Source organism: Pseudonaja textilis, chromosome 1 (genome assembly GCF_049901715.1).
Source record: "Pseudonaja textilis isolate UNSWEBS1 chromosome 1, rPseTex1.2, whole genome shotgun sequence".
Lineage (NCBI taxonomy): Eukaryota > Metazoa > Chordata > Lepidosauria > Squamata > Elapidae > Pseudonaja > Pseudonaja textilis.
In genome coordinates this window covers 146,546,067-146,561,328 of record NC_141990.1, presented here as the reverse complement: position 1 = coordinate 146,561,328, position 15,262 = coordinate 146,546,067, and the positions used below count along the sequence as shown (strand labels likewise).

The 15,262-nt window shown below is 38.6% G+C and overlaps 1 protein-coding gene across 12 annotated transcripts in view; it reads right to left on the bottom strand.

Moving 5' to 3' along the window:
- PLCB4 (phospholipase C beta 4) overlaps window positions 1–15,262 on the bottom strand; it is a 178,961-nt gene that overhangs the window by 24,231 nt on the left and 139,468 nt on the right. For all 12 annotated transcript variants that reach the window (XM_087918978.1, XM_087919038.1, XM_087919025.1 and 9 more), the window contains 7 exons: window positions 13,771–13,912; window positions 12,088–12,172; window positions 11,741–11,865; window positions 10,584–10,635; window positions 7,905–8,007; window positions 7,118–7,282; window positions 1,352–1,556 (listed from right to left, as the gene is read on the bottom strand). In XM_087918978.1, the coding sequence (XP_087775104.1) occupies window positions 1,352–1,556; window positions 7,118–7,282; window positions 7,905–8,007; window positions 10,584–10,635; window positions 11,741–11,865; window positions 12,088–12,172; window positions 13,771–13,912 (877 nt within the window). The remainder of the gene's footprint in view (window positions 1–1,351; window positions 1,557–7,117; window positions 7,283–7,904; window positions 8,008–10,583; window positions 10,636–11,740; window positions 11,866–12,087; window positions 12,173–13,770; window positions 13,913–15,262) is intronic.

The window sequence follows — 15,262 nt, the reverse complement described above, 5'->3', positions numbered from 1 at the left end:
ACACACTATTCAAATCTTATTTCAATACCCAATCACAATGTTATAGATAGAAAGTAAAACAAAACTACTTGGATTTCCTTTGGGGTGGAAGAATACACAGTAACTTTAGGCACCGTTCTGTTTAATGCCATCCCATTGTGGTGTTGTCCAACCGGAACATCTGACCCTCCTCGCCTTTTTCTCTTTGCTTGCTAAAACAGCTACCTTGAAGAACAGGACATTGGGCAGACACGAGTGGAGTTTTTTTCTCATTAAGTTCACCATTATTAAGAGACAAGGTCAAGTGAGTGCTTCCAAGTGTAGCCTTGATGACTGTTATGCTAAGCTATCCTGGAATTTTGGACTTGGAGAAAGAATGAGATAAAAGAATATTTGAGGGTCAGAGAAACGGATACACCATTTGTTTTCATTTTTCCATGGGGATTAAAAATTCCCCAATAATTTCTCAAGGACAAGATTTCCCTATATTGATGACATTCATACCATTACTTAAAAACAATAAGCCAGGATATGTTTTTCCTTGGTTTAATAAAATATGGGAAGCTCCAAAGATCACCAAATGGTATTTTATCAGTTGTCTTAATGCCATCTGATAATGATAATCTTTCCAACTGCATATTGTAACTTTCAAAGGAATGCATTCTTTAGTTTAGGACCATCATTAATTAATTACTTAATTAATTAATTAACTAATTCGATTTGAATGGCCACGTATCTCAAGTAGCAAACAAGCAATAAAGGCAAATTCCATTTCCCACATGCCAAAAAGCTTGTGTAAATGGGAAGCATGCCTCTCACAAAAGGCTCTTATCAGAGATCCTATATCTTTCATTTCCAACTTCAATCTGCTGAAAGGCTTAATCTGCACTCGTTTGAATGGGACTCGGAAAAAAATGTGATAAATTCCCAGGTTCATTGCAAACTTTTCCTATTATTCTGAGCAGATGCCTAAGAAATATTCAAGACTGTCAAAGGTTAGGTAATTATAGTTATGGGGACAAGGGCTACAGTAGTTGCAGGAAAGATATAAAGCAGGTGGAACTACATTGTATGTTAGGGTGAACTAAGATATTCTGCTGGAAAGTTGAGAGGATGCCAGAGTGTGTGTGTGTGTGTGTGTGAGTATGAATTTTTAAAGCGTGTTAAGTCTATTTTAATACTTGCATGAAGTTTCTGTAAACTTCCCACCTCATATGTCATTACATGCATTATTCATTTTTGCTAGCCTGGCTCAAAAGTACAAAAGTGGCCTGAGGATTGATAGGGCCTCATTTCTGAATTGTGCTCTAAAATATCCAAAATCCTTCCCAATTAATTCGCTCCAAATAAAACATACGATTGAAGCATTTACCTCCAAAACCATCAGGCACATAAGTTTTAAGTACAATATTGCAGAAAACCGTTGGCAGAGACAATGGCTTGTTGCCTTCATTTCGAAGGGAAATGTGCCGATAGCCCGCCTGTAGCCCATCCAGTGGCAATATCCTTTGACCAATCAACTTATTGTTGTCGTCATAAACTGCTATCCTCAAGACTGCAAGATCTGGTAGAATCACCTAAGAAATCCCAGAATAAAGGTGGTTATTATTCAGGCTCACCAAACAATACATTCCTGCCTTGTAAAACATTGAAGAAATCCAGCAACCTCATCTGGAACCAGGTTCTAACAGATTGTCCCAAATGGATGTTTGATTACATATTTACAATAGTGTTAGGCTTTCTTGGATGACGTCTTGGCTGGCACTATGTGTTAATGTTGCACAGAAGACATTAGTAGTGGATATTGATTTATGTCTCTAAAAATAAGCCAATCAACATTATTTAATTCTGTTAGTTTGCTTTTCTTTCAAAAAAATAAAAACTCCAGAAATTTGGAAGAATAAAAATGAATAGCAAGTGATCAGAATGAATGAATCTTCAAAGGATGGAGGTTACTTTGGTCTACTGAGTACTGAGTACTACTTTGGTAGCACAGGATTGCTTTCTGCAAAGAGGCTCCTATTCCAAAATATCTATGTTTTATTAGCTATGCAATTCATCTGTGTCACACACAGAAATATAATCTTTGATGGACGAAAACAACATTTTCTTTCTTATCACCTTCACAGGAAAACCAAGTCTGAAGGGATTCTCACGCAGGAAAGAGATAATCTTCCAATAGAAGAGAATATATATAATTCAAGGTTGAACTGTGGAGTCCTTGGTGTTCTCTGAGCTTGGTTATTAGCTTGCAAACATTTTATTACCCAACAAGCTAATATCATCAATGCTAGAGGGTGTGGGGTTTGCTCCTTGTTTATATAGTAGCAGGAGGAAACAAAAAGACCAGAATACATCCTCTAGCGGCCAATATGCAGATAAGCAGGGAATAACACCAGGTAGGGAACCGTGGTGGTGCAGTGGTTAGACTGCAGTACTGCAGACTACTTGTGCTGACTGCCAGCTGACTGCAGTTTGAATCTCACCAGGCTCAAGGTTGGCTCAGCCTTCCATCCTTCCGAGGTGGGTAAAATGAGGACCCAGATTGTTGTGGGCAATAGGCTGATTCTGTTAATCGCTAAGAGAGGGCTGTAAAACGCTGTGAAGCGGTATATAAGTCTAAGTGCTATTGCTAAGTGCTGTTGCTAAATGATCAAACAGAAATACCATAATCAAGCAGAAAAGCATGCCTCCACTAATAATGGCAGGGCAAACTACTGCACATGAACAGGGAGCAAATTACACACTCGCTAGCAATGATGAATAGTCAGGTAATAAAAAGTCTGCATGCAAACACTCAAGCTCTGGGAACTCCAAGGTCCCAATGAGCGATAATGTTTCTAACTATAAAATATTGCTCACATGAAGAATTGGATTTTTTTTATTGATCAAATTTAGCTACCCACTCTCAGGGAGACTCAGGCTTACCATGAGATTGGGAGACAAACAGTGTATAAAGCTGCTCATAGTACTATACTAAAGGCTAGTATTTTTTTTAATCAGGATGTAATTTACAATCCTACTTTCCTGCCCAAATGTTCTAAACTCTCTAATTCCCCCCCCACAAAAAAGATTAAGATAAACAAGGTTTATAAAGATAAGTGATCCCCAACTTTTGTTTCCAAATAAGGGGGAAACTTTAAGAGGAATGTCCTTTTAAATATCTCTCTACCACCACATGGTGTGACTTCACCTAAACTAACAGCAAAAAGTGCTCATCTGTATGTGATTTTATAAAAGGCAGCGGGCAGTTTCACAGCATTTATTCAAGTTGCACCTAGGCTAATTATACGTGGATACAGGTCTTTTCTATTTCTCAAATTGCAGAGGACAATGCAAACAAGTTAATTTTCTTTTGTCCCATGGATTCTACTAACAGAACCATTGCTTATTTGCCGAACAAATTATGAGAAATAAAAAAAGACCATTGCTTAATGCATTGTAAAACCAGGATTCCATCGATGGAGCACAAGAAAATCAAATTTTTCTAGCTAATGCAAATCATTAGTGCTGGCATTGTATCATTGCCTGGGTCCCTTCTGGCATCATTCCATAACAAGAATGAGACATCCCAACATACTTTTAGTTAGAGCAAATGCAAAATTGTCTGAATGAGGAAAAATTGGCAGTAAACTCTGCCAAGACTGTATGGGATAATAATCTCACGTTACAGGTAAAACACCTTAAAGGGTTAAAAAGATTTCTAAAGATATGTATATTAAATGTTATATTAAAATATTCCCTATCATAAGGCTCTTTAAAACATTTTTCCTTAAAAGCTGCTATTTTCTATACTTTAAGTTATTCACCTTTTATTTTTTTGATATATACAGTACATTTCCAGAATATAAGCAATCCCTTCTGGCTGCCTGTTAAAGGAAAGATTCAATGGTATTTAGGTAGCCTTGTCTAGTTTTTGAGTTCTGCAATTACAAAGGACCCCAGAGGATTAGGATATTATTTGGCAATTAATAGGAAATATACCAACTAGCATGCACAGTTAAGTATAGCTCAAGACTGACCCAACAATTTCACAATTGAGTAATAGCTCACAGAAGAATAACGACACAGAATATGTATTACAACAGCAGTTTTATTTTTGTAAGAAACAGGTGGACAATAAAACACAATTCACACATTATAGGTAGTCCTGGACTTACAATCACAATTGAGCCCCAAATCTATGTTGCTAGTGAGACAGTTGTGAAGTGAATTTTGTCCCATTTTATGACCTTTCTTGCCACAGTTGTTAAGTGAATCACTGCAGCTCTTAAGTTAATAACATAGTTGATAAGTGAGTCTGACTTCTCCACTGACTTGGTTGTCAGAAGTAGTGGTGGATTAAGGCTCACTAAGCACTGACAAAACTTGGTGCCTCCCTCATTTGAACATACTGTACAAACAGGGATGCTGCAACAGTTGTAAGTGTGAAAAATGGTCAAAGGTCACCTTTTTCAGGGATGCTGTAACTTTGAACAGTCACTAAATGAACCATTGTAACTCCAGGACTACCTGTACCTACTAAGTATTTCCATGAGATTCATGCTACTTAAGTAATTAACAAACAATCTTTACTCGACCCTTATTACACAATCGTCCTAGTATGAAGCCCTTGAGCTGTGCAATTTTTCTGATATATTTCAAATGTTATTAGGTTATGTATCGGTTGCATAAAACTTGGGTCATGCTACTATGATGCTTTATATTTGGCGTTACCCCCAACCATAATTAAATAGGCATGATACTAGCCAGAAAAATACATCACAAAGAGAGGGAAAAAAAAGCAGGTAATTGTTCTGCATTCTAGACAACAGAACAGGAAAAAATATAGAAGACACTGTCATGACAGCACCATTAACGTACACACTTCTGGATAAACTTCAGTTGACAAAAAAAATAAAAAAATAAAGTAGAATGGTATAGAAAAAAATACAGACACCAGCGATTGCCCTTAAGAGTGAATCTGCATGTGCATTTTGACAAATCCGTATACGTAATTTCAGGGGCTAATCATTATGTATGTGGAAGCAACATGGTGCAGCTTAATCATAGTGCAGCTTAACCGTGTTTTACTGAACTTGCCATTTCTTCAGAAGGAAATGAGATTGGCACGCTTGCATATAGAAGGTACACATTTGAAAAGTCCCCTTATTTAAAAAAAATCCCTTGCTGGGTTAATAACAAGATTAGACTAGTTATTTTCATTTGTGAGAAGCTCTTCTACAAAAGTTATATCCAATTTTATCACAAAGTGGTACAGAAAGAGTATACATGCCTTATAGGAATGAAAACTAAGAGAAGCCCCACTGAATCAGCCCAAAACTCTCTCTAGTTCAATATTTGGTTTTCTTTACCGACCCGTTGAAATCTATGGGGAAACCAGAAGACTGCAAATGATATTGAGAAGTTTACTGCCTACAACACTACCAATAATATACAGGCCTCATGGTTGCTAGCTGTCAATAGCTTTGTTCTCCATGAATTTTGCTTAACTTCCTTTTAAAGCTGCTCAATTAATTGGCCATCACGACATCTTATGACAACAGCTTACAGTTTAATTAAGCATTGTGTGGAAAAGTCTCACATTCCTTATGAATCTCCTATCATGCATTATCATTAGATGACCCTAATGATAATTCTGAGTAAAGGAGAAAACCATCTCTAATCATTTTCTCTGGACCGGGCATAATTCTGCAAATCTGTCGCTTCTGACTTGCCCTATTTCTAACCTTTAAAACCTCTCCAAACCTGTCTTCAGAGGGGAAGAGTTTCCATTGTCGTTTGGGTAGCCCTTTCGGTTCTTTAATTTTCAGAATGATGCGTGACTTCCAAATTTGGCTGCAGCACAGATCAGTACAGGGCAGTAGTGGGATCCTACCTTAGTCACTACCGGTTTGGTGGGTGATCATGCGTGCGGCCTGGCCCTAACGCGCGCACTCCTAACAAGCCAATCAGCTGAGAGGATGAAGAAACGAAAAGCTAGGAGCAACCCTCCCCTCCCTCCCATGCACTTTTCGGTCTTTTATCCTCTCAGCTGATTGTCGGAGGCTTTTTTTTCCTCCTCTCAACTGATCGGAGGCACTTTTTCTTTTTTTTTTTTACTACCGGTTCGCTTGAACCGGGCAGAACCGGTAGCAAACCACCACTGGTACAGGGATATAATATTTAATATTTTCAAGTCCTGTCTGTCTTCATGATTCCAAACACAGGATTTTTATCATTTTCACGTAAGCCTCCCACCCTGGCACTTTGTTCTGGTGGAGACTTAAAGCCAAGGGTAAGAACAGGCAAGAAAATGTTCCTCTCGAAACACTGCCCCTTGCGACTATGGTGTTTTGTAAAATGGCACAAGTAAACTCACCCCCAGAAACTTTTCTTTTCTTTTTTTTAAAGGCTAATTTTCTCCAAATGGTGTCTAGAACGCTTGTGGTGGAAGAGAGAAGAAATATACACGACGCAGACAGGACGAGGGAGCAGAGCCTCAGACGCAGAGGCAGCACCCCCTGACTGGATCCATGTAATGACATTGACCTTAGCTTTGGATGCAGGGTCTCACCGGCCCTCTTGGCTGAAGGAACAGTGCAAGATAGCAGCCACTGCCAGGGCAGGGAAGAAGTTGTAATCTCCACGGAAGGCAGAGGTTCCCCAACTGGAGCTCATTCTGAGCAGACTGCATACCTGGAACACAGGCCTAGCCATAGCCACGAACGAGGCTGTTCCTCCAAGAGGGAGGAAGAAGAGGAGGAGGAGGAGGCGGAGGAGGAGGAAGCAAGAAGAGGGAAAAGCCAAACAGAAAAATAAAAATCATGTGATAGCTACAAGAGTTTTCCCTTAAAAAAAAATAAATCCAGATTTAGTTAACTCTATCCCATGACAAAAAGCGCATCATGGTGGATGAAGGGAAGGTGCTAGCAAGACCTGGTCTCCTAAATCAGCCTTCCCCCACTGAAGTGATGTGCCTGCCATGCCCACGACTGAGATTTTAGCTGAGCATCTGGGGAGTGTTCAACTCAACGTTGTTGAGGGGACATCAGATTGGTGGATCTTTTCCTAAAGGTTTCTTGTTCAGGAAAAGTGTTGAGGCAAAGTGTTATTCATAAAACCTCAAAGGCAATACTGAGGCAACTGGCATACATACCTTTCGGAACACAAAGCATTCTTCGTTGTAAACAGGATTTAAGCCATTGTTCATCACCATCCGTGTTCGGAATTCCTTACGTATCGTGTCAGTGGGAAGGCCATACATATCCACCTCTACGTAAGTGCCAATTTTTTTGTCTGATAAAAATTGACCAGATATGACCTGGAAATAAGAGGCATAAAAATGTTCAGTCCAATGAGAAATTTAATACATTCAAGTGTATATCAATTTTTCGAAATGACCGTCAGAGCATTAGTATTTCGTATATTATTATTAACACGCTCTGATGCTCAGGTGTTCTACTCCACCTCCCTACCTGAAAATAAATCTGTTCCAAATGCAAAACACAAGCAGAGGAGTTTCAGTTTCACAGCAGCAACTAGCTTTAGTACAGAACAGTTGAGCTAAGTCATACCCAGACTCCTTTTTGCTCACACAGAAAATACTGTTTTAGTTTCCAAACAGCCGTCAACTCTCTCACACTGATAGGACGGTAGCTAGATAAATGCCGATGGATGCTGGTAGGCAGAAGCAGAATTTTTTTCCCCTTATTTTCCTCCTCAAAAACTAAGCCCGATCACATAGTTTCATCACGAAGCACGAGTATAGAGTTAGCATGTGTGTGTGTGTGTGCGCACGCGCAGGCACACACACATCTCATACTTATTTCAGTCATTTATGACCTGTAGCCTTTACTTTATATGTTAAAACACCTGCAGGTGCCTGAAGTAGCATATTTCAAACATTCCCTTTTCTAGGCTGCATAGTCCTAGATGCTTCCTACCTGCACAGAACAAGTTGCTGCAATAACACCATCCACAGGAGTCTCAGAAAAAGGGTCAAATGTCCGATCAGGACGCCGCATGAAATCTGGTTTAAGAAGATAACTTTAAAAAAAAAAAATCAAAACACAGGTTTAGATAAAATTACTTATGTTTCCTTTTAATCCCTTTTAAATTAAATGCCATTATTGTTATTAGTTGCCTTACAAGTCATGCGCAGAAAGCATATAATCAGCTGAAAATAAATAAGCATGGAAAAGTATTGCTTTTTGGAATGCATATTCAAGACAGAAACATCTAGATTTACTCACTGAACGATGAAAAAAAAACCTACGGTAATCAGAATGATAACACATCACATGAATTCATCCCATCTGAAACATTTCCTTTAAGAAATTATTAAGTCAACCTACACATTCAAACCTACACTAATATAGGTAAACAAAACAACCATATGACAATATTTTCTACTCAACATTTGGCTGAACAATTTAATTTAAATACGGTATCTATTTTTCCTACAGCACATTGCTTGGTTGGGTTGGGTCTTTCACAGTACATCCACATGTCCATATAAGTCATCAGTGGCTATTTCCTAGGCTAGAGAATTTTAAAACTAGAATCTATTTTGGGATCACTTGGTTTTCTCTCCCTATTTTGACATGAAAAAAAGCATGCAGTAAAAATTGTTTCCAGCCACCGGAACTGACAAATGAATTTTTTTGTGGTGATGAGAACCCCAACTCGGTGAAAATTCTATTCACCATGACAATGAAAATCACATTGACAAGCACGTTTGTGATTGTGACAGTGATAATCACAAACCCAACGTTTTTGGGGACATAAAAGACTTGGTGGAAATGAAGGCTAGCCATTTTGACCAAGGCCTAATGTTTTGTTTAATCTGGGCAAGGTGGATGATTCTAACCTGCCCTGCTCTGATTCAAAAGTTCAATGCAAACTTCTGATTGTGGAATTCTGTTATACAGCAAATGATAAACAACAACAACAAAAACAGCTGCTACATCAAAAGGAAAAAAAGTTAGCTCCTTAATATTTATAGGGATTGTATTCCAGTATAAGTTCCAGTTTCTGGTCTGGTTAGTTTACAGTCATTCTTTTCCTTCTTCCTTCTTTCCTTTTCTTCCCACAATGTATAAAATGCATTTGCTGTATATATACTAAACTCAGTAGGAAAAAACTCATGCCAAGAATATGAGTCCAAATTCACAGTTCATTTCCACAGTTCTTCACAAATTCAGAATTATTTCCAGTTCCTCCCTTATTTTTTACCACATCCATATATTAAGATGTACAATCTTTCCCTTTGGAAAATGGAATGTATACCCACGAAGTGATACACACAGAATTTGCAATGAGGCAACGAAGAAACCTATTTAATGATTCATAATTATTTATCAAACTTAGAGAGCAGTCGTATCACCCTCAGAGCAGCTCTTGTTGCATTCTTTACAGGTGGGGCATTAACTTTTTATTAATCAGTGAAGAAATTAGCACAGATTTGGGAAATAAGTTATGTATTTCAAGAATGTTACATTAAAAACTGTTGCTCGGAATTATCGGCATGACCTCTTCTGTCCTTCCCACTTATATTTCAGGCTTGGGATCCCTTTTCAAAAGTTACAAAGGGCAAAGTTATATTGCACTTTGTATTTCTTTTCAAAGGTTTTAATATTCAATATACCACAAACCTCTTAAGCCATATTTTCAACGAGTTTCAATTAAATAAATAAACTGGCATAGAAGATAGCAGAGGAAATCTGAAATGTCCTATTTGTAAGAAAATATCTAGGGTTTTTAAACGTACATCCCTGGGAATGCTGCAGCAGAAAATATAGTTACATGATAAAGACACTTGATCTTCAAGATAAGTTGCACGTCTTTGGGGTGAATTGAACAATTTTGTGCCCAAGTGGCACCTATCTAGCATTATACAAGTTATTCTGCCAGCACTTAGTTGGGAGTGGTCACGATTCAAGACTAGTTCAACTTTTGTACAGCAATTGATAGCAGATAAATCCTGCAGACAAAAGCTGCTTAATAATAATAATAATAATAATAATAAAAATAAAAATAATAATAATAATAATAATAATAATAATAATAATATCTCAAGGAAAACTGATCTGAACTTCAAATCCTAAATCTTTGCATTTTAGGTGATCATCCTCAGCTGGGAACAATGGGGACTATTAGCCAAATAAAAGGGAGAGGTTCCCTGCTTAAACAGACGAGAAATTGAATTACTAGTAACAGAAAAAGCCTCCACATTCCAAATTGCCTGAATTTAGATTTCTAAATCTAAATTTAGATTTCTAAATCTAAATTTAGATTTCTAAATCTAAATTTGCTCTGATTTTCTACTCATAACAACATTTAATCTATTCAGGAGTAAAAAAAAAAAATCAAAGCTGCCCAGCAAATTTAGAAATTTAAAGTTGGGCTTTTTGGAATGTAGATATAAAACTCTGCTAACTCCCTTTATTGGCAAAATGTGGTTCTTCTCTTGCTCCTCACCCTTTCCTGCCCTTCAGAGACTGATCTCCCAGATTCTTTCATAAAATATAACACCAGGCTGATTTTCCTATTTTTCATGTACAGCCCATAATTAAAAGTGATATTGTTCTATATAATGGCAGCTGTTAAATATTGTTACTTACCCACAAGACCCGTTATACTCAAATTTCCCAAGATTTAATTGCATTGCTAGATCTGTGAAGAGGTAAAATAGTTTAAATCTTATTACTGAGCCATGCCTATATGGATAGTCTTTTTAAACTAAAAGAAAAACACAATTTATCCTGGATAGCCAGTCAGTTTAATTAAAATGCTAATCCCACGCATTCATTGAAAGTAAAAAATATGCTTTCTACTTCAATAGAAAAGTGTAAAATATGTTCATTGTAAGTTCCTGTTCTTTCCATTGTTTGTGAAATAAGAAATTCTAAAAAGGTGTAATTAAAAGACTGCATCCTCTTTTCTATCATCTCTATCTCTCCACTCTGAAGATATGGGTTTATTAACAGTAACATCCTATAGACTAGGAAAGACAATGGACAATAGTGGACATGGTTGGTCATAATGAACTACAATATTGGTTTAACAATCCCTACATGTCTGATAATTATTTTCCAGTAAGAATAAGTGATAGAACTTGATAGATCTCAAACCATCTTCCATATGGTGATAGCATGGTTACTTTGCTAATTCTTCAGTGGATTCTAAATATTAACCCATAGATGTTCTGGTGGAACCAAGTTATGAGGATGTGTTTTCTATTGCCTTTCATAGCAAACAACAAGCAACAGCCCAACTCAACTTTAACTCAAAAAAAAAAAAGGTGAAACCTACTAATAGGTTAATAATAATTAATTTCACATTAATGTGATAATTTCTGCTTTGTGGAGAAGCAACTGGCTTCCATACTAGCTAGTTAATCACCATTATTGCACTCGCTAGAAAGAAAAGAAACAGGTTATCTGGCTCAACATAACAATGTAGTTCCTGGTATTGTCCCTTATATTTTTATTCAGAAATTATACCCAGAAATTTCACCCATCCATCATCCATCCATCCATCCATCCATCCATGCATCCATCATCTGTTGTACAGTTTTATGCTGATGTACAAAGACATGCAGAAAATGGTGCAAATATGTTTTACTGTTTCAATATAATTGTCTGTCTAGCTGGATGTATTTAACCACGTGAATGAATCGTCCAGCAATGCCAGAAGCAAAAATCACAGCATCTGGCAGAGAGCTCCTTCTCAAGCTGCCGTTCTCTGAGATTTAGAGTCAGTGGTTAAGTCTGCTTACCTGGGGTCTGATAGTTAAGGGAGACCATCTGGCATCCAGCGTTCCAGAAAATTTGAGGCATGTAATTGCTGGAATCCACTCTGCCTCCCTTTGGGTATATCCGACTCATTTGTCGTTTATTGTAGCTGTGTTATTAGTCAAGAAAATTGGAATAACCAAACAACCAAGAGATAGAATGACCCTATCTTCACATCTTCATTTTTAAATGTTTTAATTCACGAGCATTTTTCACAAAGTACATACTATACGGTGTTTTATTGAGGTACTGTGTGTTGTTAGTTGCAGAATTGTCTCCTTGCTGCTTAAGACTAAAGAGCCTCATTATAGCTGCCTCAGAGCAAGGATACTTCACAAATTCAATTGCGTGGGTCTTCAAATAACCCAACCCGACAGACTCATTAAAAGAGGACATGTTGTAGTGAATGTTGCGTTCTAGAAAGAAAACCATAAAATCTGCTTTGTAAAATTTTCAGAATGAAAAATTGGTCAGGAGAGTATTAAAATGTTACATTAAAAAAAAAACATGTTTATTACAAAAATGAAATTGAACTTCAGGATAAAGATATGCCCAACGAAGGAATTACAGAAATCCACATAAAGTATACATGTGGAATAACAATTTTTATCTCCTAGAAATGACAGCCAGATTAATTGGGACGAGAAATGAGGCGGAAATGATTAATTAACCTCAAAACGTAGAATAGCATGAAATTTTTAAAAAATGTTTTTAAGTCAGAAAAAGAATAAACATTGCAAATAAACTTCAGATAGCTAGGATAGCCACATTTAAGGGAAGAGAGAAAAGCAAAAAACCAAAATGAAGCCAAAAGAATAATCTGTTCCTAGCGAACTCTTTTTAGATGGGAGTCAATGCTGGTTAACTTTCTCTTTGTAATCTGCTGCCCCCAAGTGGAGAATGGATAACACTAAACATTAGGAAACTTGTTACCTTACAAGTCATGAATGAGATAATATACAGCCATGATGGCAAACCTCTGCCACATGTGGCATGCAGAGCCATTTGTGTGGGCACGTGAGCCCCAGCCAAACTTACCTGCACTGCGCATGCGCACACCTCCCAGCTGATTTTCGGCCCGTTTGAGGCCATTTTCACCCTCCCAGAAGCTCGAGGAAAGCCTCTGCAGCCTTGGGAGGCCGAAAAACGGCCCTTCCAGAAATACCAGAAGGGCCAAAATGGGCCCATTTTCAGCCTCCTGAGGGCCCAGAGGCTTCCCTTGAGCCTCTGGGAGGGTGAAAACAGCCTTCCCCGGACTCCAGAGGCCCTCCACAGGCTACAAATGGACACTGCTGGTATTTCCAGAAGGCCCGTTTTTCGGCCTCCCGAGGCTGCCGAGGCTTCCCTCGAGTCTGGGAGGGCAAAAACGGCCTCAAATGGGCCAAAAATCAGCTGGGAGGCACGCACATGCACAGCGCAGGTAAGGGGGCAGGGGGAATGTTGCGTGTGTGTGTGTGTGTGTGTGTGTGTGGAGGGGCTGGGCGCATTGCATTGTGGGTGCTGGCACATGCACACTTTCAGCACATCACAACAAAAAGGTTTGCCATCACTGATATACAGTAATGAAGAACACAGGTAGCCCCTCGACTTACAACAGTGACCATTTGAAGTTACAACAGTGCTGAAGAAAGTGACTTATGACTTTTTTCACACTTATGACGGTTGCAGCATCACTGTAATCATATGATCAACGTTCAGACGCTTGGCAACTGACTCATGCTTATGACGGTCGCAGTGTCCCAGGGTCATGCGGTCACCTTTTGCGACTTGCTGACAAGCAAAGCCAATGGGGAAGCCATATTCACTTAACAACCATGTTACTAACTCAACAATCACCACACTCACTTAAGAACAGGAGCAAGAAGGGTTGTAAAGTGGGACAAAACTCACTTAACAAATGTTCCACTTGAGCAGCAGAAGTTTTGGGCTCAATTAAGGATTACCTGTAAAAATAACTACTGGTATGGCAATGGTGGGGAGGGAACCCGATTTTTAAAAAATCTTTTCAAGTTACCTTCTGCTACACTGAAACCCTGAAATTTAACAGGCTGAGCGTAGTTGATCAATGTTGATAAGTACGGGTGTATGTTGGTTGTGGCACCGACATATTTATAAGAAGCCATCCATGCTTGTTCATCTTCTGCAGTTATCCCGCCCTGAAAGTATATTGAAACAAACACATCCATTGGTGGTAGCATCTCTGGGTTCAAGTGGGAATGATTGGAAAGAAGAGGCAGCCAGAAAGAGAATGGCATAGAAGAACCCTACTTTATTTTTTTATTTTTTGGACAGTGCATGCACATGTTTACCTGTAATGAAGAAAGAAATGGGTTGAGTGTTCAAATAAATATACTACTGTGTAGGGTAACACGATTTTTTTTTAAACGATCGGCAACATTTATCATTATGCATCCTTGACGTGCTTGATAAAGCAAAAAAAGAGGAAAAGATGGAGCATAACTCTCAGGAGAAGAAAGAGACAACGTTAACTAATGACGCATTTTTAAAATGCAGATCGGCATTTGATTCAAAGTCTACTTTTAATTTTAATTAGGAGAAGAAAAAAACTAGCAAAGAAGCCTCAGAAATACCGAAACAGGCTTAAACTGGAACGTCCTCTGCAATTTTGCCTCTATTTATGCAGCAGGACATTGCTACTCAGGCACATATTCCAGGGAAGCATATACTTTCCCATAAGACAATGCTTTCTTCCAGCCAAGAATATGGAACGCTGGCCATTCTTTTCTGGCTCATTCTTTAAGACTGTTACCCCTGGCATCCAATGGTGGCCACATCCTCTTTTCCTTCTCCCCCTCCTCCCCCTCCTCCTCCTCAGATTAGGGGAATAGAGAAAAAGCACAGAAACCACGATCTACCACTTTCCACCTTCAACCAGCTTGAACAAAGAGAAATAGAAGGGCACATGCACTATGCTTCGTCTAAGACAGCCTCCTTCAGCAAGCTTCTTCAAGTCTCCCAAGTGTGAGGACTTCAACTCTCAGAATTCTCCAGATATTTCAGAGATTCTGCATGTATCCAAAGAAATCTATATAATAGTGGCTTTTTACCACCCAAATAGTAGAGGAGGTTCTACTTTCACTCTCCCAAGAGTTATTACTCTATCTTCTGAAGAACAATTACCGTTTGCTTCCTATGATAATGAAAGAGGACGCTTTCTCCATTCATGAAAGTATAGCTGGATTTATATAGCAGAATTCCAAACAATGGGTAGAGCGGGTATAAGCAAGATATTAACACAGCAAGAACAGAAGCAGTGTCAATATCTAGCTTATATTAGCAATAGCAATAAGATTTCTATATCGATGCACAGTGCTTTACAGCCCTCTCTAAGCAGTTTACAGTCAGCCTATTGCCCCCAACAATCTGGGTCCATATTTTACACACCTCGGAAGGCTGGAAGGCTGAGCCAGCCTTGAGCCTGGTGAGATTCGATCTGCCAAATTGTAGGCAGCCAGCAGGCAGCCTAAGTATTCTAACCACGGCAC